Source organism: Drosophila ananassae, chromosome 2L, assembly GCF_017639315.1.
Source record: "Drosophila ananassae strain 14024-0371.13 chromosome 2L, ASM1763931v2, whole genome shotgun sequence".
NCBI lineage: Eukaryota > Metazoa > Arthropoda > Insecta > Diptera > Drosophilidae > Drosophila > Drosophila ananassae.
Genome location: NC_057927.1, coordinates 22,060,424 through 22,086,734, shown reverse-complemented (window position 1 = coordinate 22,086,734; position 26,311 = coordinate 22,060,424). Strand labels below are relative to the sequence as shown.

Genomic DNA, 26,311 nt, shown 5'->3' with positions numbered 1-26,311 from the left:
AATCTTTTAATTATGGAGCCTTCAGAATCTACTATGTATATGGAATCCACCACAACACCATATTTCGAATACTCTAGTACAGAAAATTACCCATCGACTGAATCGCTGGAGTCCACTACCATCAGTATTGAATCCACAACCCCAATCTTGCTGAGTGATACCAGAACAAACATTCCGGAGACTACGGAATTTCCAGAAACAACTTATACAAGCTCTGATACAACCACAACACCCTCACCAGAATATACGGAACTTACTACCAATATTTTGGAATCCACCACAACATCCATTCCGGAAGATACCACTTCGACCTACCCTAATACTTCAGAGGCTCCAGACACAAGTTCTCAAATTTTGGAAATCGTGGATTATACCAGCACAACTGAAAACCCATTCACAGATTTGATGGAATCCACGACACCATTACCGGAAACCAGCACTACGGAAAATTCTGAAATAACAGATCAGACTACCACGGAATCGTGGGAATCCACAACGTCGGATCCCATAAACACCACAGAAAATCCAGAAACCTTCTCAACTTTACTGGAAATAATTGCAACAACTCCGGGTTTCGACAGTACCACATATTTAAGTAAAATGGAGGATAATTTTGAAACAGATAATCCGGAAAGCAATGTAACAGTTACAGAACCAACAACAACAGCTAGGATTGCAATTCATGTCGAAGATTTCAAAAATGATAAACCTAAAAAATATAGATATAATTCAGACACTGAACCCGAAATGTACTGGTATTAAATTTAAAAATAAATTTGAATTTAAATTAAAATTACTGTTTTATTTCAATTCGCTTATTGAACAGGGTGGCATCACGGGTCTTTAAAAACTAGATGGCAACGCAGCCCACCATCTGGGCATGAAACACATTTTGTTTATTTCTCTCAATCGTATATTTAAAAATCTAGGATGAGTTTATCAAGCATTAAACAAAAGGAAACCAAAGGCAAGAAGAAAACGCTGCCAAAGTTGCGTACCATTTTGGCGAATCCGTACAAAAATCACAGGTAGTGTAAGATGATAAACACAACAAAAATGTATCAACAAGTGAACTTTTACAAATTTCAGCCCGCTTTTGAGCGAAGATGAAGTCCTGCAGTTTTCTAGTATAATAAAAAACTCGATGAAAAACTGCAACGATAAAACCAAGGCTTTTCCCAGTCGCTATGGAATTCATCTGGGTCTGGAGAGTACCTTACGTGCCATAAACTCGAAGCGGTTCTCATTTATGATCGTTTCCTTGAGCCTGCGACCAGCCCATCTAATCCGGTTAATTGCCACCAGTGCATCCGTAAAGGTGCCCACCGCTCCCATCTACGCCCAACCCAAGCTGGAGGATCTAACTGAGGATATTTTCGGTATAAGGGCTACTGCTTTGACCTTACCCTTAGATTTGAAAACCATTAGCGAGGATTTGGATAAATGGGTCATCGCCAGGAAAAAAGATCCACCAATTTCCAAAAAGATAGTGTCTAAGACAAAGAAATCTACAAAAACTCGCAAGGTACAGGATCAAAAGGATAAGGAATGTAAAGAATCGCAGAAAAAAGAGAACGAAGTATCAACATCGCCGGTGAAAAAAGAATGGGATGACGATTTTATTTCGTTTTCTGATGAAAAAACGTCAATAAAGTTGGACAAGATAGATATTCAGGTGGAGACCAAACAACTGGGTGCTGCTCTTAGCAATTTGGCCATGAAGGCCAGAAGTCAGGCTAAAAATGATGTCAAATTCGAAATACCTAGGAAGAAAGAAGAATCCCCCTGCATAGAACCCATGGAAATACAAAATGAGGATGAAATCGATGAGGACGAGTTTCTGCCAAGTGAGAACTTGAGCACCTATCGGCCACTTACTGTTCAACAGATTTGTCCGAATCCCAACAAGAAACCTAAAAAGAAACGCAACAAAAAGCAAAAGGAACTTGCCAAATGAAACTAACAACAAACTACAAAAATAAATGAGAAAAATACAAAAAACTTTATATATTTTATATTGCTTATTATAAATATTTTAAAAACACTGTACGATTAATTGAAGCAAAACTATTATAATTTTTATGTGTCAAAATGTATTCCCCCCCTTAAATCAGCTGTGATTTTTAGGTTATGTTATTTGTTATCGTAATTGTTAAGGCACCCGCAAAAATAATGCTCCGAAGTTTACGTCAAATATCTCGGTTAGGGCGACGTTTGTCCGCCCCTGTTCCAGGCAGCAGTTTGGTTAATGCAGCATCATCCACGCAAGAAGTTTGTGTTAGACTTCAGGCACCTTTACACACCAGCATCTCCTCATGGAAATATGATAAAAAATCGTCTAGAGCGGCGGACGATCTGGACACCGACGATGAGGAAGATGAGGATTTTAAAGACGAACGCGATTCCAAGGTGGTTAAGACCAAGGTGAACTCACTGCGAGCAGACTTGTTGTTGAAAGCCGGTCTGGGCATGGCCAGAAAGTAAGTATACTTGAAATTAAATTATTATTATAGTACTTAAATTAAAATTAAGTTTTATCAAAAGCATAAATTGTATGTCCTAGACATTATGCTAATTTTCTGAGAAAATTTGAATTAAACATGACTCTTTTTTAATAAAAGTTCAACAATTAAACTTTACTTTATAGCTAAAGAAAAAATGAAGTAATTGATAATAAGAAACCCCCGCAATTTACTAATTTTAATTCTGTTCTTAGCAAAGTGGAACTCAATTTTTATGAAAGCAAGATACGCGTCAATGGAAAAAAGCTTCAAAAGAAAAGTGCTCAGGTGAGAATATTTATGGTTTGCATTTAAAATCACTCTAAATGTAAAATTTTTCCAGCTTGATGTCGGTGATGAAATCGATGTGATTAGAGGGTTCAGCCAGTCAAATCCTTCCCATTTGGTAGTAGCTCGTGTGGCTATCCTTTCTGCCAGCGAACGGGAGGAGGGGCTCAACGTCCACTTGCGGCGCTACAAATCGCTCCTGGTGGAAAACTATCGAGGAGCCAACGCCTTTAAGTCCTCTGAACATGTTCCTCACTGATATTTAAGGAATACTCTTTTTACCAAAAGAGAAGATGAGTAAAAGCAAAAATTAAATTAACAAGTACTGAAAGTAACAAAAAATTTAGGTTTTATAAAAAAAATTAGTAAAAAGATATACACCTGACCACTGATTTCACTTCATAAATAAAACAACCACTTTCTTTTCTAATTTTATTTCATATTAGAATAGTATTTCAATGTATAAAATTATTAGAAATATTACCATATTCGGCAAGTATCCTCTTGGGGATGCATTGGACTGCCGGAGGGGCAGTTATAGACCTGGGAGAAGTCATGGTTGTTGGAGACTGCGCCCAAGACACGATACTTGTCGATGGTGTGTTCTTTGGTTAACTCCTCCCAATAGTGTTCCTGCTCGTAATCCGCACACCACAGCTGCGCAAATCCGAGGAAGAAAAGCTGTTCCGGCGATAAATCCAATCCGGGCATTTGTTCGCTTCTTAAAATCTCATTATCCTCCTCGCTTCTATTCTTTAACTGCTTCATGTGGCTGCGGTAGGCATCAAGGGCACCCTGCAGCCCACCGCTATCCGCGATGTTTTCGTCCTGGGTCTCTTTGCCATTGATTTTCCGATTAATTTCAGGTATAAGGTAGCGGTCATAATGATCCACAAAGCACGTTGCCCGCTCCTCAAAAACAGCTTCAGACTTCTTCGACCACCAGTTGCGCATTTCCCCTTCACTATTGAACTTGGAGCCCACAGTATCAAAGCCATGGGTTAGCTCATGGCCCACCAGGTAACCCAAAGTGCCAAATTTCAGGGAATTGGGCCAGTCGGGATGGTAGGCAGGTGGATGCAATATGCCAGCCATCACATAAATGGAGTTATCAAGGTTGTAATAAAACGCATTCACCTGCATGCCCAAATATAATTCCAGGGGCTTCGTGTCATTGGGCTCACCGTGGAATCCGTTGAAGCGGCGCAAGCGGGTTATCAATTTTCTTTGTTCGATCAGGCTCTGGGAGAAGCTCGCGTTCTCCAAGTCCAGGCTGCGGATTTCTTGAATCAGGCGAATGGTAACATCATCGTTTTTATAGCTTCCAATTACTGGTTCAATAGAGGCCTCTTTGAGCTGTGCCGCCTGCCGAGTCTCCGGGTCCAGCCATTCCACTTTCTCGAGCGCCTTCTTCTGGCTATTCCGAAGCTCCTGTACAATAGCAGATACTTCCGAGCGAGTCCGGTCTTTAAAATGCTGTCGAATGGAAAAAGCTTTTTAATAAATCTAAACATTAAGGATTTTTATTAAATCTGGCATATTTTTTACAACAATACAATACAAACCTATATAGCTGCAACAGCTTATTTAAAATAAGCTATTGTTTTATATTTAAACAAAGTCAATTCATATATAATATCTAAATAAACTAAATTAGTAAGCCAAAACATGCATCGAAACCGTGGCGGCAAGGCGTTGATGGGGATCGATGGGGAACGGTTCCCAGATTCTTTTAAAGTATCCTATTTGAAAATCGGATGACTGTTTTTAATAATATAGCCTCAATAACCATATGAACAACTTCTAAATTGAACCATATTTATAAAACCTTTAAAACTAAAATCAACCTAACACATGTATTAACTTAATAATGTATTAAATAATCAGCTAAACTTACCGCCATGTAGAGCTTGTTCAATACGAAGGAGAAGCCGCTTTGCACGATCGAGACGCAATAATCCTTATGATACTTCTCCTCCTTCAGCTTGGCATCCATTCGGTACAATAGTAGCATGGCCAGATAGTTTGCCACAGCCTCTGGGTGTCTTGAGCACACATTATCCAACTGTTTGTAGTAGTAGTCGCAATATCCGTCCATTCCGCCGACGCTAGAAAAGTTTTGTCCGTTCCAAGCAATCTCGTAGTAGCTATCCCACTGATGATACTTTGACACATTTTCGGTTTCAGAAACCTCAAAGCATTTCTCTTCCTTGCCATCAAATTTATCAGCAACTGCGAGTGCGTCACGCCAGAAAGCAAAAACCCCAGAGATCACCTCCGAAATCTTGTCCTCCGTGAGGTTATAAGCCTGCAGATAAGTCTGCATTCTTTTCTCGTTCAGCTTGTAGGCACGAGAGGTGTTGTTGGCTATGTTATCCGTCTGGACGATGTGATCGAATCCCAGTTCCGGTAACTTAAAAAAGGGATTAAAGGGGTACTGCGGCAAGTTATCCTCGTTGATCAACCCACTGACCCCATAATTAGTGAGATGGGCGCTCATGTTAAACCAGCTGAAGGTAGAGGCGTTCCATGCGGGTCCGTCGACTGCCGGGAAACCACCTACGGACCTGATAAGCGCCAGATAAGCGGGATCAGCGGCCGGGAGCGGAAACACCACTGCCGAGAGGCACGCGTTGTAGAATTGTTGCGCAACCAGCAGCTCCGTAGAAACATTGAGCGCCTGGGCCAACTGCATGCTCGTCAAGAGCTCCTCCACTTCGTCGCGCAGGGTGTAGACTATATCCAAGAGGTTGCTCCTCTTGTGGTTAGACTGGAAGTGGTCGGGTCGTACGTTTTTCCAATTTCCGCAGGCGTATTCGTAGAAGTCATCACAAGGCGCCACGCTGATATTCATGTACGATTTCATTTTTTCCCCATAGGACTTGAGGTACTCCACCGTGTCGTCTTTAATCACATTTTCACTGCTGTTTGGATCCCCGACACTCCTGGCTTCGCATTCCAGGAAATAAGTGCCAACAAGGATGTAAACAAATCCCCAGAGCATGCGAACTCTGTGGCGATTCGAGTTTAAAACCATTAGTCACTGTAATTATCTGTATATACGACCAAGTAAGTGCAGTGTAGGTCACATTGATAGATTCGGATTAGTTTAGAAACAAAACCTTAAGCGCAAACGAGGGATCGACTGTTTAATTCAGAGCACGACTCACAACTAAGCTGCGAAGACCTATTTTGCAAACAGATCCGCAGCTAATCGCGGCTCTCTCTGAGACTTGACCTAAGCTAAATAATAACACTGATAATAATATATTTGTTTAGCAACTCAGACGAATTCATTGATTAGAAGCTCATTCATTCAGCAGGACGAGAGTAAAAGCGGGAAGTAAAGCTATAAGAGAAATTTGCTTTGATTCAAGATAGAGATTGTATATTTCTACTCTACGATTAAAACGTCCTTTTCTTAAAGAGGAGGAACAAGGAACAATTAATTAATTTATTTATATTAATTGTAATCAAAGAATTTAAATATATTAAGAATATATCGAGTAAAATCTAAGTAATATAAAATTTTATTACGAAAGAAACTTCAATTTCGTCACTGAAACAACTTTTACCTTTTCCATTTGTAACAAATTAAAATGTATCTGAAAGAATATGTAGGTAACCCACCTTACCTGAACTACTAATAATAATTAACTGAACTACTTAATAGTAAATGAGTAAATAAATAAGGGAAACCATATCATCTAAGTCATGTATGAAAATATATATTTAAGGGCATTCTTTAAATGACATTTTCTCTAACTAAAAATAAGCATGGGTTTGGATTTTCCATTTTAAATAAGTTTAAAACTAATTAAATAATATGGTGATATTTAAAAATGTTTCGGCTGCTACATCCTTGAAAGCTAACGTTCGAAATAAAGTGTACTACCAAATGTGGCAAGTATCCGCTTTCCCGTGCATTGGGGTGCCGGCAGGGCAGTTATAGACCTGGAAAAACTCATGATTGTTGGAGACTGCGCCCAAGACTCGATACTTGTCGATGGTGTGTGTTTTGGTTAACTCCTCCCAATAGTGTTCCTGCTCGTAATCCGCACACCAGAGCTGCGCAAATCCAAGGAAGAAAAGCTGTTCCGGGGATAGATCCAATCCGGGCATTTGTTCGCTTCTTAAAATCTCATTATCCTCCTCGCTTCTATTCTTCAACTGCTTCATGTGGCTGCGGTAGGCATCAAGGGCACCCTGCAGCCCACCGCTATCCGCGATGTTTTCGTCCTGGGTCTCTTTGCCATTGATTTTCCGATTAATTTCAGGTATAAGGTAGCGGTCATAATGATCCACAAAGCACGTTGCCCGCTCCTCAAAAACAGCTTCAGACTTCTTCGACCACCAGTTGCGCATTTCCCCCTCACTATTGAACTTGGAGCCCACGGTATCAAAGCCATGGGTTAGCTCATGGCCCACCAGGTAACCCAAAGTGCCAAATTTCAGGGAATTGGGCCAGTCGGGATGGTAGGCAGGTGGATGCAATATGCCAGCCATCACATAAATGGAGTTATCAAGGTTGTAATAAAACGCATTCACCTGCATGCCCAAATATAATTCCAGGGGCTTAGATCCATTGTGTAGTTCCTCGAAATGGAGTCCATTGAAGCGGCGCCAGCGGGTTGCCAATTTTCGTTGATGGATTAAGCTCTGGGGAAAGCTCGTGTCCTCCACATCCAGGCCACGGATTTCTTGGATCAGGCGAGAGGTAATCTCTTCGTTTTTGTGGCTCCCTATTACAGATTCAATGTTGGACTCTTTGAGCAGTGCCTCCCGGCGAGTCTCCGGATCCAGCCATTCGACTTTCTCGAGCGCCTTCTTCTGGCTATTTCGAAGTTCCTGTACAATAGCAGATACTTCTGAGCGAGTCCGATCGGTAAAATGCTCCTGGGTATTAGAATATAAATATATATATATTAATCTAAAAATTCAATCGATTAATTTCTCTCTCTCTTTCCCGTTTCTATTTGTCGAAAAATACGCCCAATTTGTGGACCCTTTGAACAAATTGTCAGAAAATAATCTTCTAATTGGGTTTTTGAGTAAACTGACTCCGATATTTTTATACCTTTGCAGAGGGTATTATAATTTTGGTCAAAAGTGTGCAACGCAGTGAAGGAGACATCTCCGACCCTATAAAGTATATATACTCTTGATCAGGATCACCTCCTGAGTCGATATGAGCATGTCCGTCTGTCCGTCTGTCCGTCTGTCTGTCTGTCCGTCTGTCTGTCGGTTTCTACGCAAACTAGTCTCTCAGTTTTAAAGCTATCGAGTTGAAACTAGGCACACATCCTTCTTTTCCTTGCAGGTAGTACATAAGTCGGAACGGCCGAGATCGGTCGACTATATCCTAAAGCTGCCATATAACTGATTGATCGGAAATGCTATAACTTTGGTGTTTTTTAAGTCAGTGAGTTGAGACTTTCCACACATTTGACCAAAATATCTTATGTACAAAATTTCATAAGGATCGGCCGACTATATCCTATAGCTGTCATAGAACGATCGGAATTGGCAAAACTTTGTTATTTTTTAAGTTAGAAAGATGGGACTTGGTACAGATTCTATTTTGGACAAAATAATCTGATTTGCCGAATTTCATAAGGATCGGCCGACTATATACGATCCGCTATATATCTAATAACATAAGATGCGTGGCGCCACCTAGCGGACTGCGACTCAACTGCAAGGGTATATCAACTTCGGCTCCGCCCGAAGTTAGCTTTCCTTTCTTGTTTTAAAGAAAATTCGACATATATTGTATAAATACGATTATGTTATTTACTGACTGTTTGACTGAGAGTTTTAAAAATAAAAGCCTTTTGGACAATTGTCAATTGATTTTTTCTTCTTTTTTCCTTTTTTGTCTTATGGGTTAATATGGTTCGATTTCTGAAAGTTATTTTTGACTGTCCTTAAATAACTAATTTGAGAAAACTCAACCGAAATCATAAATAGACCAGAGGGAGACCAAGAATACTTTGTTTTTTTCGGTTGAGTTCCGAAATCGAACTAGCGAGCTCTGGTTTCAATTGAAATTTTTTATATTCACAATGATAGATTCATAAAACCTCAAAAAAATTTATAAAATCCCATATTCACAATACAGTAAAATATTGCTAAAATTGATTTACGAATTGTAGTAAAACTTTATTGTTCATTTTCGCAAAGCTTTGTCCAAACCCTATCAGCGCCACGGTTATGGGACATAATTTCTCCACAAAACTTACAGCCATGTAAAGCTTGTTGAAAAGATGGGAAAATCCGAATTGTACTGTCAAGAAGCAGTAATCCTTGTGATTCTTCTCCTCCTTCAGCTTGGCATCCATTCGATACAATAGTAGCATGGCCAGATAGTTTGCCACAGCGTCTGGGTGTCTTGAGCACACTTTATCCAACTGTTCGTAGTAGTAGTCACAATATCCATCCATTCCGCCCACGCTAGAAAAGTTTTTTCCGTTCCAAGCAATCTCGTAGTAGCTATCCCACTGATGATACTTTGGCACATTTTCGGTTTCAGAAATTTCTAAGCATTTTATGTCCTTGCCATCAAATTTATCAGCAACTGCGAGTGCCTCACGCCAGAAGGCAAAAACCCCATCGATCACCTCCGAAATCTTTTCCTCCGTGAGGTTATAAGCCTGCAGATAAGTCTGCATTCTTTTCTCGTTCAGCTTGTAGGCTCTAGTGGTGTTGTTGGCTATGTTATCCGTCTGGACGATGTGATCAAATCCCAATTCCGGCAATTTAAAATACGGATTAAAGGGGTACTGGGGCAAGTTATCCTCGTTGATCAACCCACTGATCCCATAATTAGTGAGATGGGCGCTCATGTTAAACCAGCTGAAGGTAGAGGCGTTCCATGCGGGTCCGTCGACTGCCGGGAAACCACCTACGGACCTGATAAGCGCCAGATAAGCGGGATCAGCGGCCGGGAGCGGAAACACCACTGCCGAGAGGCACGCGTTGTAGAATTGTTGCGCAACCAGCAGCTCCGTAGAAACATTGAGCGCCTGGGCCAACTGCATGCTCGTCAAGAGCTCCTCCACTTCGTCGCGCAGGGTGTAGACTATATCCAAGAGGTTGCTCCTCTTATGGTTAGACTGGAAGTGGTCCGGTCGTACGTTTTTCCAATTACCGCAGGCGTATTCGTAAAAGTCATCACAAGGCGAAACACTAAGGTTCATGTAGGATTTCATTTTTTCCCCATAGGACTTGAGGTACTCCACGGTGTCGTCTTTAATAACATTTTCACTGTTGTTTGAATCCGCGACACTCCTGGCTTTGCATTCCAAAAAATAGGTGCCAACCAGGATGTAAATTAGTCCCCAGAGCATGGAAACTCTGTTTGGAAACATTTTGCTGCGATTCAAAACTTATCAGCGTTCAAAAAACATTAGCCGCGAACAAGGGACCCTCTATTTAATTCAAAGCACGATTAACAACTAAGCTGCGAGGGCCTATTTTGCAAGTATATCCGAGATTAATCGTGGCTCTCTCTGAGACTTGACCTAAGCCAAATACTAACGCTGATAAGCTTAAAAACTCAAAAAAATTCATTGATTAGAATACTTTTCATTGAGCACGATGAGATTTTTTTTTAAATTTGCTTTTTAACCCTTTAACAATTAGTACCTAATTTACTACTACTACTATATTACTGAATTATTTTTACTAAAATGTATATTAAAGAACCCTTCTCTCAGGACCTTCGATACATAGATGTATACATAGATACTTTGTATCTTTTCGTGAAATATGTACATAAATTTAAATATATTAAATTTTCACCGATCTTCATATGACCGAATCTCATGGCTTTGCAATTTTAAATTTAAAGTGCATATTTATATATTTTTTTTTACAGAATTGTTTTCTTAATATTTTTTTATTATTCTGGAATTTAATGAAATAGACATGTTATCAATGCATCTCTATAAGTTTTAAAATTTGAATCTCGATTACGCGCCATTTTCGTTTCTATCGATAGCCAATCTTTTACAGTAAAACCAAATTTTAAAGAATATGTGGAAAATACTGGGAAATATATACGGCGGTCACATCAGGGTGCTATATAATAATAATAAATTATTATTTAAATAGAAAATTAGGAAATAATTTTGGATATATTTTTTTTTATCCTAGAACTATCGAAAAAATAATATATGAGCAACCCTAAAATTTATCGACTTCTCGATATAAACAAATAATTTCAACATCCCTATAACTTCATAAAGATGTCTTTTTCCGCCACCGGTGATTGCCAATTGGTTTCGCAGATTTACAAAGTATTATATCCAAATAAATGCAGCAAATAGTTGCCTAAACTGTTTCCAATTTCAGTATAAGAAGCACCGCATCGTATGTAATGTCAAAGTGCTTCCAACACCTGTGACCCATTTTGAGCGCGAATCCAGGAATGACTTTCACTGGATGACTGCAGACCGATGGACACGGATCGAGAGTGGCCTGTGGCGTCTGTTTGAAAACCTGACTGATTGGGAGGATGCCCAAAAATTGAACACAGAATTGCTGATTGATCACATTAATGTCCATGTCCAGGCCACCGAGAAGCCGCATCCTGCCGCACTTTCTCTTTCAGCTGATTTTGCGACCAAACCGCAGGATCTTAACCTGGACCTTCAGCTGCGGTATATAACACATGAAGATACTACCATTTTGGGTGTTCACGCAACCAAGCGTAAGCATGCCACGGAAGCACAGCCCAATGGTACCAGTATCCACAGTTCAAAGCACACGGCAAAGACTCGGTAAGTCTAAATACTTTGCTTGGTTTGGATCGTAAGAGATTAATAAATAATTTCCACCCATTATCGCATAATTGGAATTCAAATTAATAACAATACGCTTTAAATTTTGTTCAATTTCTTTAAGAGCAAAACCTACACAGTCGAGACCTAAACACATAGACGCCGACGACGACGACGATGATAATGATGATGTACCTGCAGAGAGCCAATTGCCTTCCAAAGTCAAACGCCAACGAAGATCAATTTCCCAGGGTAGTGGCACCAAAAAGTCTTTAGCCAATGGACGCAATTCCCGGCAGGAAAATGTCAAAAAAGGCATACAAACTCCTCCAAAGAGGTGACCTTAGAAAATACTCTTTCTTAGCTTGTGGATGAATTAGAATTTTTTTTGTTCCAGGAGCTCTAGAGCCAGCTCTGTCGAGTCCAAGCCCGCTCGACGTTCCGGCCGATCTCCAATGCGTCCTGGTCACTTCAAAAACTTCGTCGTGGGGTAGGAGACCAAGAATTAAGTTAATTTATAGTAGTTTTAATTGATTTAAGTTTGGGTGGTTTTTCAGAGAGGCGGTTTCTCGCAAACCCAAGATAGAAAAAAAGGTGACCAAATCGAAAGCCAAGAAAGCATCTCCCTCATCTACGGAAGAGTCAAAAGTAGAAGAAATGGATGGTGCTCGTTTCGATGCACTGCAGCGGCTGGACAGCATGCTGGACATTCCCAAGCCGCGTGAAGTTGAGATATTGTAAGTTTTATTAATTTCAAATAAAGAATTCGAAACAGGCCTTAAACTTTGATTTGTGTAATTTTGGAATAGACTTTTGGAAAATATGACCGAACAAGACGTTCTCGATACCTTTGAAACGTATAAAGGCGACTTCGACACTTTGTTCAAAGAGCGTCAGAACAAACAACACACCACAAACTACATGAGCATCGATCACATGCATATCATGGATATTCTAAACAAAAGCATCCACGACAGCATGATTAAGAAGCTGGCTGAGAACTACAGCAAGCGGAGCGTAAGTACAAGCACGGGGGATCTTTTTATAAATACAAAAACTATGTATCTTCCCGCTCATTAGGCCCACACATCCCTGTTAATCAATGGTTTGCTGCCACTCTGGATTCTCCGTCTATTTATGGACACCTATAAGTTGTCCCAGCCAGAGGCTCTATGCCACATTAAGGATCAACTGAAGTACGGCTCATATCTTAAGGCCCTGAACGATGAACCGCTGTGCTCGGATTTGGACTGATAACTTATTTTAAATCATCTTGGAAGCATCCAAAACCCTCCCTAGTGGCCAAAACTGAAATGAAGCATCCAATATAAGACTAAACAAATTAATTGAATTTTTTCCGTCTTTATTTTGTTTGGAATTCGTTTTGTAAGAGACATTATAATTATAAATACATATTTCAGTTGCTTTCGAAAAAGGAAAACGCTTAAGAAGCCGAATGTTGCAGTGTTATGGAGTGCTCTCTGGGCGAATTGCAATGGTGGTTATGGTGTGGGCTACGAAATTACTTTACTTAGAATCTAGACATGTCGGGAAGTAATGTTGATGAGTCGCAAACGCCCGGCAAGTGGTTGGGTTAACCTCAGTCTGACCTCCACACTCCTATGTACAATCTATTTGGGCATATGACTGGTGATAGTGGAACAGCACTTAAAGCTCGTCGTGCTGCTGATCCTCCTCTTCATCTTCGGCAGTAGTGTTCTCCTGGCTTTCGGTCTTCGAATCCTCCGCATCGTCATCCTCATCTTCATCGATATCAACTTGCTCCTCCTGGGAAACTCCCAAGGTCTGTCGCATCATAAGCTCAATGCTATCGGCAAATTGAGATGTTTCCTGAAGCATGTATCCCGAACGCAGGGTAGCGGTACGGAACATCATTACGGCCATGTCCTTGGCGGTATCATCGGCTTCATCGGCCTCCACGCGACGCAAGAGTTCGCGCATCAGAGGATGTCTGGGGTTGATCTCGAGCGTTTTCTTCTGGTTAAGATAGTAGCTGCGCTGGGGATCGTCAGATTTCTGGTGGGCATTTGACATGGCCAGACGCTCCATATTACCGGTCCAGCCAAAGACACCGGCTACCAGGGCGCACGGGGAGTTGCTCAGCCTTTCCGACACCTGAGCCTTGGCGATCTGATCCTTCAGGGCGACATCGTTCAGCCATTTGACGAGAGGCTCAAAAGTGCTGGTCAACAACTCGAAGTTCTTCTTGCTCTTCTCCGACTCGTTCAGTTTGAAACCCTCCTTGGCCACATTCTGGAACTTCTTGCCATCGAACTCGGGCAGAGCCGAAATGCAGTACTCATCGACAGCCTCCACCAGGTAGAGCACTTCGTATCCCTTGCTCAACAGGCGCTCAACGAAGGGCGACTTCTCCACCTCACCGCGGTTGGCACCGGCAATATAGTAGATGTGATCCTGCTTGGACTTCATGCGCTCCACGTACTCAGCCAGGGAGGTGACGCCCTTGCCGTTCGAGGTCTGGAAGCGAAGCAGCTTGGCGAGACGGGATCGGTTGCTGGGGTCCTCCATCACTCCCAGCTTGATGCTGAAAAATTCGGAGAAAAATAAATTATTTTCATATTCATGAAATTTTAAAATATAATTCTAAGAAATAAAATTTTAAATTCTAATAAATAAATGCAGATAAAGAAATTTTAATTATTCTCGACAATAATTCTTATCAAGGTCTTATCAAAATCTAAAGAATTCTATTTTTAAATAAAGAAAAATGAGACAAGAATCGAATAAAATAACTTACTTGGTGGAGAACTCCTTCCAGAACTTCAGGTAGGCCTCCTTGTCGATCTTCTTGAGCATATCGAGTACCTTGCGCACCAGCTTCTTCTTAATCACCTTGATGAGCTTGTGCTGCTGGAGGGTCTCGCGAGAAACGTTCAGAGGAAGGTCATCGGAATCGACCACACCGCGAATGAAGTTCAGGTAGTTGGGCATCATGTCGTTGAATTCGTCGGTGATGAAGACACGGCGCACGTAAAGCTTGATGTTGTCCGACTTGGTGCCGTAGCGGTTGAACGACTCCGACGGCTGAATTTTAGGGACGTAGAGCAAACTTTTGAAGGTTACCTCTCCCTCGGCAATGAAGTGAGTCTGAGAGAGGGGCTCGCTGGAGTCCTTGGTGAGGCTCTTGTAGAAGCTAGTGTACTCATCTTCGGTCACGTCGGCGGGCTTGCGGGTCCAGATGGGCTTGCTGTCGTTGATCAGGAGCCAGTCCCAGGTGGTCTTGGACACCTTCTTGGTCTTGGGCTTATCATCTTCGCTGGCCTCTTCCACCTTGGCGTCTTCATCCTCCACATCGTCTTCGGTCTTTTCGGGCTTGGCCTCCTCCTCGATGGGCACCTCCTCGTCGACAGTCTTGCTGGACCACATCAGAATGGGGAAGTTGATGAACTGCGAATACTTGCGAATAAGCTCACGGACGGTCTCCTCCTCGAGGAAGTCCTGGGCCTCCTCCTTGAGGTACAACGAAATAATGGATCCTCGCTTAAGAGTATCGCCGCGGGGGTCCTCGGTGATTGTGAAGCTGTTGGCGTCCGACTCCCAGATGTACTGCTTGTCGTCGTTGTGCTTGGTGGTCACCACGACGCGATCGGCGACCAGGAAGGCCGAGTAGAAACCCACTCCAAACTGTCCGATCATGTCGTTCAGATCGCTGCCCTCCGACTTGGTGGGATCCTGCATTTTGGCCAAGAAATCGGCCGTGCCAGACTTGGCTATCGTACCCAAATTATTGATCAGATCCTGATGGGTCATGCCAATGCCCGAGTCCATAATGTGCAGCGCCTTGTTCTCCTTATCGGCCTTGATGCGGATGTGCAGCTCAGGGTTGCTCTCCAGCTCCTTGGCACTGGTCAGCGCCAGTAGGCGGATCTTGTCGATGGCGTCGGATGCGTTGGAAATCAGCTCACGGAGGAAGATCTCCTTGTTGCGGTACAGCGAATTGATGATGAGCTTCATCATTCGGTTCACTTCGGTTTGGAAAGTGAACTTCTCGGCCTGGTCAAGCAAAAATATTTATTTAATTCAAAGTCTTACGTGTACTTTACGGATCATAATACAAGATATACAAAAAAAAAGAAACACCCACCTTTTCACGGATCTCTTTCAATTGCGCCACATTAAGACCGTCAAGTTGAATGGCCTCTTCCTCCCTCTTTAGCGTCTCTGCGTCTGAATTGGTATAGATAAAGGGGGGGCGTTTAACGCTGACGTGTACCAAAAAATCTGGGTAGCCTGGGGAGGCGTGGCTTACCTGTTCGAGAACCTTCCTTGAAGGAACCCAGATCCAGGTCGATGGTCTCGGTGGAAGCCTCATCTTCTGCGGCAGCGATCTGATTAACGCCTGGCGTCCCATGAAACATACATGAATTAATTAGGTTAAAAGACCGGCTATGCGGCGCCCTGAAGCGTGGCAAGTGAGACTTACCTGCCAGAAGCAAGATGCCCAGCAGTAGATAGTATTTCATGATTGGCGATATCTCAATTTGTGAAGGACGTGGTATCAGTTCATCCGGTGAAAGGCCACGTCACGAAAATCAAGACCTTTCAAATCCAATAAATAAAATCGCACTCGCGTCCGACTCGCTTTTGCACGGAAAAAAAGTGGTGGTGCTTCGTTGTTGAAATGGTCTTTAAATAGTGGGGGTTGTGGGGACGTTTTGGAGTTTTGGCCTAAACCATATACGGTCCCACCATGTTTTTAAACTACAGTCGTACTTAGTGTTTTCAGTTTAGCCGTTTTACGGCAATGTTCCGTTTTCACAAATAGATTTCAGAAATCCTGGTTAACTTTTTGCAAAATCACTTAGCTGCGATCTAAAGAAATGCGATATATTTCCTGCGCACAATGACGGTCGAATATATTTGTTTTTCAAACGCTAATAAATCTATTCTATTTTTTTGGCAAGACATTGGCAGCACTGGTTGCTTTCGAACGTCAGTTTAATCGTTACGCAAATGTCAGTCTAACAATTATAAATATGTATATTAAAATATAACACCATTTTTCATTCCAGGGGTTTGAATATTTATTTTATTATTTTCTCCATGTCAATTAAGATTCCATTATTCAAATTTTAAGTTTCAGCATTCTTAGGCAAATAATTAAAACAAAGAATATAATATAAGTTATAATATAATAATATAAAAGAATAATACAAATATCTTTCTATACACTGATTTGGAGTTAAAACTATTTTAAACTGCCGTGGAAATTACTCGTCGAAAAACACATCCATTCCATTTCGTTGCGTTAGAGATGAGCGCTTTTAGGCGATAGTTCCGCCACTGCACTCGCATTTCTAGGCCCATTCCTATGCCACAAGCTGTTTTTGACGTTCCTCTATGGTCACCTCTTCCTCACATGCTCCACCAACACACGCGCACCAATTGGGCAAGCAAGAAATTAATGATTCCTGTAATCATTCAGCATTTGCGTGAGTCGTCAAACATACAGTATTTACGTTCAGTTGGGGGAAAGACCCGCCTACAGACGAGCTTGTATCTCCAGAATACATCCGATACCGCCCTGGCCAGGGCGCATCAGCAGTAGCAGCGACGAAAGCAGCGGGCAGAGCGACCGCAAAAACCTCTCGGCAGTGCCACTGCTCCGATTTTCAGTGAGCGGATCCCAATCGCGAGCAGCGTATCGTCGATGTTAGTCGTGGAGGTGGAGCAGTAGCAGCAGGAGGCCAAGCCGTAGCCGTAGACGAGGCAGCCGCCACAGTGTCAATTAGTAGTTTCGTATACCACCTCATTCATACAACGTACCACGAGCAGCACTACACTACCAAACCAACCACCCCTCCCCCGTACCGTGTGTTATACAACAAAATTATTCCGTGTTTAACATACGCCGGCTGAAATCGCGCAACCCGACAAACGCAACGCAACAAACGCATCTTGGATCTAAAATCCAATTTATAGAGGAACATTGGACCAAGGAGTAGTTGACTACTGCTGGCAGCGTTTCGGAGAAAGCGACTGTTGACAAGTGGAACTGGAACTGGAACTGGATTGGTAGTAACAGGAGCAGCCACAGCAAGGGCATACCACAATCATTCGCTAACCAGAGCAGCAGCAGTAGCAGCAGCAGCTTCACCCGCTTCAACCATGAATATCGACGATTACGAATCGCTGCCCACCACCAGCGTTGGTGTGAATATGACAGCGGGCGCGATTGCTGGCGTGCTGGAGCATGTGATCATGTATCCACTGGACTCAGTCAAGGTAAGTGCCCTTCCATCGAACCGAATTCGACTGCAGGTAACCGGAGGAGGAGGAGGAGGAGCACTTGCCCAAGAGTATAAACAAGCATCATAACCTAACCTCACAAATCCGTGTACACAAACAACAAATTCCTATGCTCTGGCATAATCGTGATGTAATTCCTTGGGTTTTAAGTGCAACCCAGAGCTCTGGTGGCTCTTTTGGGGGTTTAGAATCCACATTTGTGCTTATCGAGGCACGTTCTGATGGTTTATGTTGCGTCGCGATAAGATTAGCTCTCTGCCGTGCGCCTGACAATCGCTCGCTGAGTGCTCCAGCTACCTGTTATCAGTCATATGGAATTGTGTTGGGCCAAAGTCATTTACTTTCCCTGCGGAAATTCACCTTTAATTTGGTTGGGGCACCCAGGGCAGCCGCAGCCGTAGCCGTAGCCCCTTAGGTGCGTCCACCACTTGTGCAAATGCGTATGCTAATTTACTTTGCATCGTCGTAATGCAAAGGGTATATATATATATCTTTATATATGCGTTTCCAATATGTACAACTATATAGTGTATGTTGAGTGCTTGTTCCCATGATATTTCACTCGAATATTTATTGATTTTCCTAGCCGGGGCACTCGTATGTCAACTCAATCGCACGGTGACAGCCGGCAAGCAGTTTGGTGCCAGCCTAAAGCCTGGACGGGATTCCCGGCGTCATCATTATAGTCTTTCGCCGCTTTGACGAGCTAATTTCATGAGGTTGCGCAGCCAGAGCGCTTTAATTGATCGGAATTCTAGCACTTTTATTCATATTATTTTTTTCTATTTTTTTTTTTTTATAAATAGCCACCGGTGTTGGCGCAGCAGCGTTGTCATTCTGATTTCAAATATTATTCGTCTTATCAGTCGGCACTCGAAGTGGTTGCTGCCATCCCCGGGAGAACTCTGATTCATCTAACTGGTCTCCGTTCCATCTATTTATGTAAGGGTAGTATCTATCACATAGTAGGCCACACCACTTTAATTAGGTTTCTATTGTTCTCCCACTGCGAAAAACTATTCTTCACCTTGAATCGTCTTGTTGACTTGTTATTGATAGTGGAAGCCACCAGGCAGGCAGCATCATATAAGCTGGCAGATAAATGCAGTTCAGGGCACTTTCCAGGAACGTAGGGAGATAAAGTTAAGCCCGCGTCTCCATAATTTACAATATGGATGCTGTTTTCGCTTTGTGCAATAATTCTATAAGGCCTGGCTGCCAGGCACGCCTTTAAATATGTACATATATGTATATGTACAATTTATATGCAATTAAATATATATATAAGCTTATAGAACAAACACACACGATTTAAAACTTGAACCCTAGGCAGTGACTTGCTTATAAATCGGGGAAAGTGTTTCTCAACAATGAACAAGTTGTGGATTCGGTGGGCGGCAGTATATCTGTGAATGAATGATTATATTCCAATTAATTTCAATTATGATAAGATAAAACCCATGTTCCAAGAGACCGCCTCATTCCTATTTTCCTATAAAAATTCAAATTGTATTTGTCTAGGGGACACTTTTCTAGAAGCTTTCTCGAAAAAAATAATTTCCATCCTGACGAAATTCTTGTTTTCAGTTCTACAGTACAATATATTGCACTTGCTTTTTGAAAACTGTTTTTCCCCCCAATTAAAGTTAGTTCTCTAAACCAAATAAAATAATAATCATGAGTAACAATGACTCTCATATTATGAAGTCGACTCTTCAAACAACTCTAACCTTTGATAACTGGCCGGCAATTAAGGCGATTACCTCAAATGAAGTTCGTTTAAAAGTTAAAGTATTGTATTAAACAAATACTTGTATTCTTTTTTGTAGCAATTTATGGCAGCACAATGAAAATATTTAATGGTTTAAAACGCTCTATTTATTCCCTTTTCACAGACTCGAATGCAGAGCTTGTCGCCGCCAACACAGGATTTAAATATAGTGTCTACCTTTCGGAACATGATCAGCCGTGAGGGTCTATTAAGGTAAATTATACAACCATGGATCAGTAATCTGAATACTAATAATTTTGGGTGATTTGCAGACCTATTCGTGGAGCCAGCGCTGTAGTCTTGGGAGCCGGTCCTGCGCATTCGCTCTACTTTGCCTCCTACGAAATGGTCAAGGAGCTGACGGCGAAGTTCACAAAACACAACAACCTCAACTACGGTGAGTATATATCCTTTATATATCCCTAACTGGATATTAAACTGTCTTTTTCGTTTCAGTGATTTCGGGAGTGGTGGCCACTGTCATCCATGATGGCATATCCAGCCCCACGGACGTGATCAAGCAGCGAATGCAGATGTACAACTCGCCGTACACATCGGTCGTTGCCTGCGTTAGGGACGTTTACAAGAAGGAGGGCTTTAAGGCATTCTACAGAGCATATGGGACGCAGTTACTCATGAACTTACCATATCAGACAATACATTTTACGACATACGAGTTTATTCAGAACAAAGTAATTATCTGAGCCCCACTCTTTTGAGTCACATCTGTAATCAGTTGATTATTGTTTGCAGTTTAATCTGGAGCGGAAATACAATCCAAAGGTGCACATGCTGGCGGGTGCAGCGGCTGGGGCCAGTGCGGCGGCCATCACAACGCCATTGGATGTTGTTAAGACGCTGCTAAACACTCAGGAGACAGGTCTGACCCGAGGCATGATCGAGGCTGCCCGAAAGGTAGTTCAACACATTTGATATAAGCATTATGGTTATGACTTGTTGTGTCTTTCAGATCTACCATATGGCTGGTCCATTGGGCTTCTTCAGAGGAATGACTGCCCGCGTGCTGTACTCCATGCCGGCGACGGCTATATGCTGGTCCACGTATGAATTCTTCAAGTTCTACCTGTGCGGCATGGACGCAGATCAGTACAAATCGTCAATTACGGGTAAAGCCGAGACCCGCAAATCGGACTACGTACTCCCGACAAACGGAGACACGGAGCATACAGAACAGGAACGAGAGCGCGAGTTAAAGGAGAGCGCTGCCACTTCGACACTTCATTCAGCGCCAACCTCCGTGAACACATCGGGTGCCATTAAGACGGTATGCGAGCTGTCAACGCGACCCGCCGCTCCCACAATTAATCTTCACACGAGGCATACGGACGTGAAGAGTCCCTACGAGCGGGGATTCTCTACGTAGGCACATGGACGTGGCCGCGAGCGGGGCCGTTCGAATCGTTCGAATTTCGAAACGTTTGTAGAAGCAGTAGCGACAGCTAAACCCTAAGCGTAGCTTTTAGTTGGCAGCGTGTCGGAAGGGGGATTGGGATGCTGCGTTGGATTGTGAGTTCGACATTTGGTGGGGTGGTCGGCACGGCATTAGAAATGCCTGGGCCACCTACCATGCCTGTTCAGGCAATCCCAGCTGCTTCCCAATTCCAGTCCGATCCCAGCTGCTTGTATGAATACTCTGCGAGGAGTCGGTGAGAGAGTTTTATCACTCCATAGACGGAGGTTAAATCGTAGTTGTTGTTCTGCACAAAACTCTCGCTCTCACACTTACGCAAAAAAAACAAAAACTCCCAAAACAAAAAAAAAAACAGAAATCACCCCCTACACACACTACATACCCCAAAAAACAAACAAACAAACAAACAACAAACAAAAAAACAGTTTTAGGCGAAAAGCGAAATTCTTGTTAAAAATAATGCTAATGCTAATTCTTGTACAATACTATTACCTACTATTATGTATTACAACTCTGATTTATTACATATGTATATTTTTTAAAGTTTCGAAAATATATATGCATATATATTTATGTTGATCGTTGTAAAGTAATCAAGAGAGAGAAACGAAACGAAAAATGTAAAGCGAAAATGCGCGAGAGGAAAAATTCAATAATTTGTAATCAAATTACATTTAAATCTTCAAACTGAGATGTTACAAAACGCAGATAAGCACTCCCCCCCAGAGAGATACATTTTCCCCCCCGAAAAGTGTCCAACTTCAGATAGACCGGAAATCGGAAACTAGCCAACCCTCAACCTGTAGACTAGTAGCCTAGCTATACATGAGTTGTCCCTTATCCCGGGCAGTTGACTGCGATTTAATCCATCATCCTATCCTTAAAATAAACATATTTTTTTAATCAGTCATCACACGTTTTAGTTACGATTTCAGTCAAGTGCCAGGGCATTGGGGACAACCACAATGCCCCCCCAAAAAATATACAATAATGCATCATATTATTACGTTCACTGTTATTTTTGTTTATATATATATGCATAATATATATATGTATGAATATGCTACACCGAATATTATTAAACAAGGCAAGGTGTAGCCCTAAAATTACAATTTTATTGTTAAAGAACTCAAGCGCCAAGAAACCATTGGCCCATTAAACGGATAAATGAAAACCACACACCCACTCGATTTATGTCAAATGCATTAACAATTTTATTTTATTGTTTTTGTTTTTTTTTTTTATGTTTTTTGTGATAACAGAGTTTGTTTTTTTTTTTGATTCGAAAGCTAGAGGATTGAATCCACGCCCCGGCGACGAGAGCGCTGCGACAGGACTGGACGGGGCTTGTAGAGATCATCGTTGGAGTAGCGCTGCTGCTGGCACAGCTTCTGGCTGAGTCGTCTAGCGGACATGGTGTCTGCAGAATAAACAAACTTATTATTAATCTTCAGTAGCTTCGAAGCGTAAACACAGATATGAAGCGAAGACCATTGAAGATATTTGCGGGAAGCGCTTACCCAGCATAATTTACCCAATAGAATTTGATTTTGAGGACTAGAGGGAGGCGGCTTCACACAGCTATATGTGCATACATATAATTATATAAATTTTACAAAAATGTGCATGACCGGCATGTGGAGAGAAAATAGAGGCGATATAGATAATAATGGGGATGAGCATGATGTACATATGTTAGTCACAGAATGGAACGATTTTTGAGATTATACAAATAGGCGATGATCTGGGAAATCTTAATTTCAAAATTCGTTCCATCGAAAAAGGGTTACAATAAGTGGTTCCTTATTTCGTAGCTAGATACCCTCATCGGCTACTATACGCACCATTTTCCTGCTTCTCGAGAGCCTCGTTCTCCTTGGAATTAATGCTTGCCTCGGATGGCGTCGGTGATGACTTAGCCTCATCGCGTCGCAGCTTCTTAGCCGGACTGCCGGACGTGCTGCTGCTGGGACTACACGACTGCGCTGCTGCTGTTTCCTTAACAGCTTCTGGACGAGGCTGCTCCTGCGCACTGCTCCTTCTACGTTTGGATATGCTTCTGCGAAGGGCTCTCACATCCACCGCATCCTCTGGCGCCCCTTCTGAACTCAGCTTGTTCACCAAATTTTTACGATCCTCTATTAGCTTGTCGATTAACTGCAGACGATCCTTAAACTCATCCATGTGGTCTTCAAAATGGGTCACCACTTCATCCGAAACAACTTCATCCGGCTCCTTCGAGCTTGGACTGTGTGTGGCGGGTAGTTCCTCTGGCGGTTGCTGGGTAATATCAGTGGACTCTGGATTCTCTTCGATCACTGGAGGATCGTCCCCTCTGCTTTCCTCTGTGGGCTTGGTGTTTTCCCCATCACTCGTCTCCAATACTTCACTCTTTTTGCTGCTATCACTATTTGAATGGGAGTCTGATACTGTGCTCTCAGGTATTTCTGTCCGATCTTCTTCCAATACTTTCGTTTCAGCGGATTCCTTCTCATCCTTCGCTTCACTTTTTGGTTGGTCTTCAGTTGTTCCCTCAACATCACTCGTAACTGGCTTACTTGTCGGTGGCGACCCACCGCTCAGTTCTATGAAACTAGTGGATGATTGCTGCAAGATGTCGGTGACCAAGACAGCACCACCGGACGCGGCTCTGTCGCATGCTCCGTTGCTCTCCCCATGGGAGTTGCCATTTGTACCATTGCCATTCTCTACAGTGGCGTCAGTTTTCTCCGGAGCGGATGTACTCTCTGGAGTGGAAGTCTTTGCTGGGCCTCCCGAGCTAGGTGGCTTTCCCTCATCGTTAGAGTCGGAGCCTCGGCGTTTAAGGAGTTTGGCTTTGCTCTCGTTGTGGTCATCTTGGATAGCAGTATTGGTCGCCGCACTGCTGGATGAGCTGGATTTATGGCGATCCCGATTTCGACTTCGGTCATGGTCTTTTCTTTTAGACGAAGAGCTGCTACTGCTGTGGTGACTGCGACTATGACTACTTTTTTCCTTATCCCTATCCTTATCCTTATCCTTAATCTTATCCTTGTCCTTATCCTTGTCCTTATCCTTATCCTTATCCCTATCTTTTTCCCTATCAGATCGTGACGAGGATGAGCTAGATTTGTGTTTTTTGTGGGAGGAGGAGGTTGATTCGTGGCGGGATGAGGAACCGGTCGTGGAACGCTTTGAGGATGATGACTCCTGATGGCTCCGACTGGAGGAACTCTTTTCTGTTTTCGAGCTGCTGCTCTTGTGTTTGGAGCTTGAGGAGTGTGACGAGGAGTGCTTTGAACTAGAGCTGGAGGAATGCTTGCTGCGCGATTGGTCCCGACTACGGTCGCGATCACGATCGCGGTCCCTGTCCCTGCTTTTCCGGCGGTGTCTGTCATCAGAGTGATGGCGACGGTCTTTGTCCTTATCCTTGTCTTTGAGGTCGCTCTTCGCATTGGCAGGCGACACCATCGCATCCCCGCTTTTAGGTGTTTCTTCCGGAGGAGTAGCTCCTGAAATTTTCTCCCCCTCGTTTTCTGCTGTTGCTGCAGAAGGAGATTCCTTCTTCTGTTCCTGTGAGTCTGAATTTTCTGTTTCCTTGGGCCCTGAATCCGGAACAGCAGTCTCCGAGGCTGTCGAACCAGTGTTGCTCTCAGGCGGAGGTGGCGGCTGTGTTGGAGGTGGAGGTGTTGGAGGTGGTGGTGTTGGAGGTGGTGGTGTTGGAGGTGGTGGTGTCGGAGCTGGTAGTGATGGGGGTGGAGGTGCTGGTATCTCAACATTTGCTGGAGCAAAAGGCACTTCCTCAATTTTTGCTGGCAATGACGACCCATCCTTTGGTGGAGCTGGCGGTGGCTCTACATCTGGAGGCGGAGGTGGAGGGTCATCTTTTGGTGGAGGAGGTGGCGGTTCAATTTTAGACACTGGTGGTGGTGGTAGCGGCGGTTGCACCGTGTCCATAGGCTCAATGCTAGCATTGTTGGCGTCCACAATGTTCGCCTTAACTTCCGACATAATGGCATCCTCAATGGAGAGAATCGGAGGGCACCCCTTCACATCCTCTGATACAGAGTTCTTGCGCTCAGTGCCTAAATAAAATAATAGTAATAATAATAATATAAATAGAAGTAACAACTATTAGAAACATACCCTCGAAGGTAATGGCATCCTGTTTAATATCAAAGTGCAGGTGGCGATTTTCGTTAGTTGCATCACTGGAGTTCTCGCTGAACTTCGGCATCTGGGCCTCCTCCGAAATGTTAGCTGGCATGTTGGGCCTCTGGTCGATGTTGTTGCTCTTTGCGACCGCAGCTTGCTGGACATCATTCGCAGACTCCGTGGAGGAGGCAATGGTGAGGCGACTATCGCTAGACACCTGGGACAGCTGCGACGCCTGGGAGACGCCGTTAACCGAGTCTGAATTGTTTATGGACCCGTTGTTTAGGTCCTCTTTCCTGGAATCCGTTTTATCCTCGCTTAGTGGCTCATATGATGGAGAAGTATCGTCATCAAAGTTTCGATCATCCACGCCTGGCGGCAATTCATCCTCCTCCTTGCTTTCTTCCTTCACATCAGATTTAACAGTGGCACGGTCGGAATCCGGGCTAATCTGTTCCAGATCAGTCGGCAGGAGTCCAGTGCCAGTAGCTGTTTCGACTTTCAGCATACTGCTGCCGTTCATGTGGCCAGCAAATGGCGGCAACGGTGGCGCAGGCAGCAATGTGGGTCTTGCTGGCGGTGGAGGAGGAGGGGTGATTCCCAGGTACTTGTAGACAATGCTCTCGATCTTTGGCTCGAATATGGTGGCCACCTTGGGGTTGACCACCTGGTCCACGATTTGATCCACTCCCTTGTTGAGGACATCAGAACTGCAATGCAAGAACATTATATTTTAGTTGGATGCTGGTTGAAGGTCAGCACTTACTCTATAAGATGCTTGCGTAGCCTCTCCCGCAATTGGAGCTTATTAGTGTCTGGCGTCCAGTGCTGCTTTGACAGGAAGTCGTTGACCGCGGTCTCCACTCTGTTCCGCACGTTCTGGTAAGCGGGCTTTGTGTCCACGTCCGCCAGGCAACAGTTGAACCGGAACTCATCGAACACGCCCTGCGATTTCACCTCCTCGATGAGGCTTTTTACAAATTCGTCCATGTTTGTTACATGCGTTTCATCTCCAATTGTTTTTACAAGATCTAGTGAGGAGACTTGCCTATCGGATTCGACTATCGCAAAGTGTATACATATGTTAGCAGGCTGATGGCATGGTGCGTGA

At 43.2% G+C, this 26,311-nt stretch overlaps 8 protein-coding genes across 12 annotated transcripts; 4 read left to right on the top strand and 4 right to left on the bottom strand.

Moving 5' to 3' along the window:
* Window positions 1–832: 832 nt before the first annotated feature.
* On the top strand, window positions 833–2,414 carry LOC26514583. The gene is made up of 2 exons (XM_014911819.3): window positions 833–1,028; window positions 1,090–2,414. Exons 1-2 carry the CDS (start codon window positions 931–933, stop codon window positions 1,955–1,957), a joined length of 966 nt encoding a protein of 321 aa, XP_014767305.1. The 5' UTR covers window positions 833–930; the 3' UTR covers window positions 1,958–2,414.
* LOC6498931 (mitochondrial transcription rescue factor 1) lies at window positions 2,131–3,224 on the top strand. Its single transcript, XM_014910343.3, has 3 exons — window positions 2,131–2,480; window positions 2,717–2,789; window positions 2,845–3,224. Exons 1-3 carry the CDS (start codon window positions 2,131–2,133, stop codon window positions 3,046–3,048), a joined length of 627 nt encoding a protein of 208 aa, XP_014765829.1. The 3' UTR covers window positions 3,049–3,224.
* On the bottom strand, window positions 3,208–5,976 carry LOC6501637 (membrane metallo-endopeptidase-like 1). Its single transcript, XM_001955617.4, has 2 exons — window positions 4,687–5,976; window positions 3,208–4,265 (listed from the first exon to the last, which is right to left on the bottom strand). Exons 1-2 carry the CDS (start codon window positions 5,824–5,826, stop codon window positions 3,270–3,272), a joined length of 2,136 nt encoding a protein of 711 aa, XP_001955653.2. The 5' UTR covers window positions 5,827–5,976; the 3' UTR covers window positions 3,208–3,269.
* A 548-nt stretch (window positions 5,977–6,524) lies between these two features.
* LOC26514295 (membrane metallo-endopeptidase-like 1) lies at window positions 6,525–10,237 on the bottom strand. The gene is made up of 2 exons (XM_014911782.3): window positions 9,032–10,237; window positions 6,525–7,685 (listed from the first exon to the last, which is right to left on the bottom strand). The coding sequence occupies exons 1-2, from the start codon at window positions 10,157–10,159 to the stop codon at window positions 6,681–6,683; spliced, it is 2,133 nt and encodes a 710-aa protein (XP_014767268.2). The 5' UTR covers window positions 10,160–10,237; the 3' UTR covers window positions 6,525–6,680.
* Window positions 10,238–10,953: 716 nt separating this feature from the next.
* Window positions 10,954–13,029, top strand: LOC6498932 (uncharacterized protein CG4951). The gene is made up of 7 exons (XM_001955616.4): window positions 10,954–11,089; window positions 11,145–11,572; window positions 11,697–11,909; window positions 11,970–12,062; window positions 12,130–12,309; window positions 12,382–12,589; window positions 12,653–13,029. Exons 1-7 carry the CDS (start codon window positions 11,039–11,041, stop codon window positions 12,824–12,826), a joined length of 1,347 nt encoding a protein of 448 aa, XP_001955652.1. The 5' UTR covers window positions 10,954–11,038; the 3' UTR covers window positions 12,827–13,029.
* On the bottom strand, window positions 12,919–16,250 carry LOC6501636 (endoplasmin). The gene is made up of 5 exons (XM_001955615.4): window positions 16,038–16,250; window positions 15,864–15,953; window positions 15,699–15,781; window positions 14,352–15,607; window positions 12,919–14,138 (listed from the first exon to the last, which is right to left on the bottom strand). Exons 1-5 carry the CDS (start codon window positions 16,075–16,077, stop codon window positions 13,241–13,243), a joined length of 2,367 nt encoding a protein of 788 aa, XP_001955651.1. The 5' UTR covers window positions 16,078–16,250; the 3' UTR covers window positions 12,919–13,240.
* Window positions 16,251–16,627: 377 nt separating this feature from the next.
* Window positions 16,628–22,245, top strand: LOC6498933 (mitoferrin). 3 transcript variants are annotated; one of them, XM_032456233.2, is made up of 7 exons: window positions 16,628–17,046; window positions 17,121–17,839; window positions 19,759–19,847; window positions 19,907–20,031; window positions 20,091–20,326; window positions 20,388–20,549; window positions 20,605–22,245. In XM_032456233.2, exons 2-7 carry the CDS (start codon window positions 17,723–17,725, stop codon window positions 21,016–21,018), a joined length of 1,143 nt encoding a protein of 380 aa, XP_032312124.1. In that variant the 5' UTR covers window positions 16,628–17,046; window positions 17,121–17,722; the 3' UTR covers window positions 21,019–22,245. The 3 variants fall into 3 exon arrangements, with proteins under 3 accessions (XP_032312124.1, XP_001955650.1, XP_032312123.1); XM_001955614.4 differs by having other exon boundaries at window positions 17,103–17,839; XM_032456232.2 differs by having other exon boundaries at window positions 16,628–17,839.
* Window positions 22,246–22,252: 7 nt separating this feature from the next.
* LOC6501635 (nucleolar protein dao-5) lies at window positions 22,253–26,280 on the bottom strand. Of its 3 annotated transcripts, XR_001409101.3 has the most exons (5): window positions 25,967–26,280; window positions 25,192–25,910; window positions 22,911–25,130; window positions 22,587–22,647; window positions 22,347–22,486 (listed from the first exon to the last, which is right to left on the bottom strand). XR_001409101.3 is itself a non-coding variant. In XM_001955613.4 (4 exons), exons 1-4 carry the CDS (start codon window positions 26,188–26,190, stop codon window positions 22,356–22,358), a joined length of 3,294 nt encoding a protein of 1,097 aa, XP_001955649.1. In that variant the 5' UTR covers window positions 26,191–26,280; the 3' UTR covers window positions 22,253–22,355. The 3 variants fall into 3 exon arrangements, 2 of the variants coding, with proteins under 2 accessions (XP_001955649.1, XP_044573703.1); XM_001955613.4 differs by lacking the exon at window positions 22,587–22,647 and having other exon boundaries at window positions 22,253–22,486; XM_044717768.1 differs by lacking the exon at window positions 22,347–22,486 and having other exon boundaries at window positions 22,499–22,647.
* Between the last annotated feature and the right edge of the window lie 31 nt (window positions 26,281–26,311).

Bases quoted from the DNA above. Each gene is read 5' to 3' on its own strand.
- LOC26514583 (XM_014911819.3), top strand. From the start codon at position 931: ATGAGTTTATCAAGCATTAAACAAAAGGAAACCAAAGGCAAGAAGAAA. The intron at 1,029-1,089 runs GTAGTGTAAGAT...TACAAATTTCAG, and splicing joins AATCCGTACAAAAATCACAG to CCCGCTTTTGAGCGAAGATG.
- LOC6498931 (XM_014910343.3), top strand. From the start codon at position 2,131: ATGTTATTTGTTATCGTAATTGTTAAGGCACCCGCAAAAATAATGCTC. The intron at 2,481-2,716 runs GTAAGTATACTT...TTCTGTTCTTAG, and splicing joins GGTCTGGGCATGGCCAGAAA to CAAAGTGGAACTCAATTTTT. The intron at 2,790-2,844 runs GTGAGAATATTT...AAATTTTTCCAG, and splicing joins TTCAAAAGAAAAGTGCTCAG to CTTGATGTCGGTGATGAAAT.
- LOC6501637 (XM_001955617.4), bottom strand. From the start codon at position 5,826: ATGGTTTTAAACTCGAATCGCCACAGAGTTCGCATGCTCTGGGGATTT. The intron at 4,266-4,686 runs GTAAGTTTAGCT...TCCATTCGACAG, and splicing joins TGAACAAGCTCTACATGGCG to CATTTTAAAGACCGGACTCG.
- LOC26514295 (XM_014911782.3), bottom strand. From the start codon at position 10,159: ATGTTTCCAAACAGAGTTTCCATGCTCTGGGGACTAATTTACATCCTG. The intron at 7,686-9,031 runs GTAAGTTTTGTG...TCTAATACCCAG, and splicing joins TCAACAAGCTTTACATGGCT to GAGCATTTTACCGATCGGAC.
- LOC6498932 (XM_001955616.4), top strand. From the start codon at position 11,039: ATGTCTTTTTCCGCCACCGGTGATTGCCAATTGGTTTCGCAGATTTAC. The intron at 11,573-11,696 runs GTAAGTCTAAAT...AATTTCTTTAAG, and splicing joins AAGCACACGGCAAAGACTCG to AGCAAAACCTACACAGTCGA. The intron at 12,310-12,381 runs GTAAGTTTTATT...ATTTTGGAATAG, and splicing joins CCGCGTGAAGTTGAGATATT to ACTTTTGGAAAATATGACCG.
- LOC6501636 (XM_001955615.4), bottom strand. From the start codon at position 16,077: ATGAAATACTATCTACTGCTGGGCATCTTGCTTCTGGCAG. The intron at 15,782-15,863 runs GTAAGCCACGCC...ATACCAATTCAG, and splicing joins CAAGGAAGGTTCTCGAACAG to ACGCAGAGACGCTAAAGAGG. The intron at 14,139-14,351 runs GTAAGTTATTTT...CGAATTTTTCAG, and splicing joins TGGAAGGAGTTCTCCACCAA to CATCAAGCTGGGAGTGATGG.
- LOC6498933 (XM_032456233.2), top strand. From the start codon at position 17,723: ATGAATATCGACGATTACGAATCGCTGCCCACCACCAGCGTTGGTGTG. The intron at 17,840-19,758 runs GTAAGTGCCCTT...CCCTTTTCACAG, and splicing joins ATCCACTGGACTCAGTCAAG to ACTCGAATGCAGAGCTTGTC. The intron at 20,327-20,387 runs GTAATTATCTGA...TATTGTTTGCAG, and splicing joins ACGAGTTTATTCAGAACAAA to TTTAATCTGGAGCGGAAATA.
- LOC6501635 (XM_001955613.4), bottom strand. From the start codon at position 26,190: ATGGACGAATTTGTAAAAAGCCTCATCGAGGAGGTGAAATCGCAGGGC. The intron at 25,911-25,966 runs GTAAGTGCTGAC...CTTGCATTGCAG, and splicing joins CTACGCAAGCATCTTATAGA to TTCTGATGTCCTCAACAAGG. The intron at 25,131-25,191 runs GTATGTTTCTAA...TATTTTATTTAG, and splicing joins GGATGCCATTACCTTCGAGG to GCACTGAGCGCAAGAACTCT.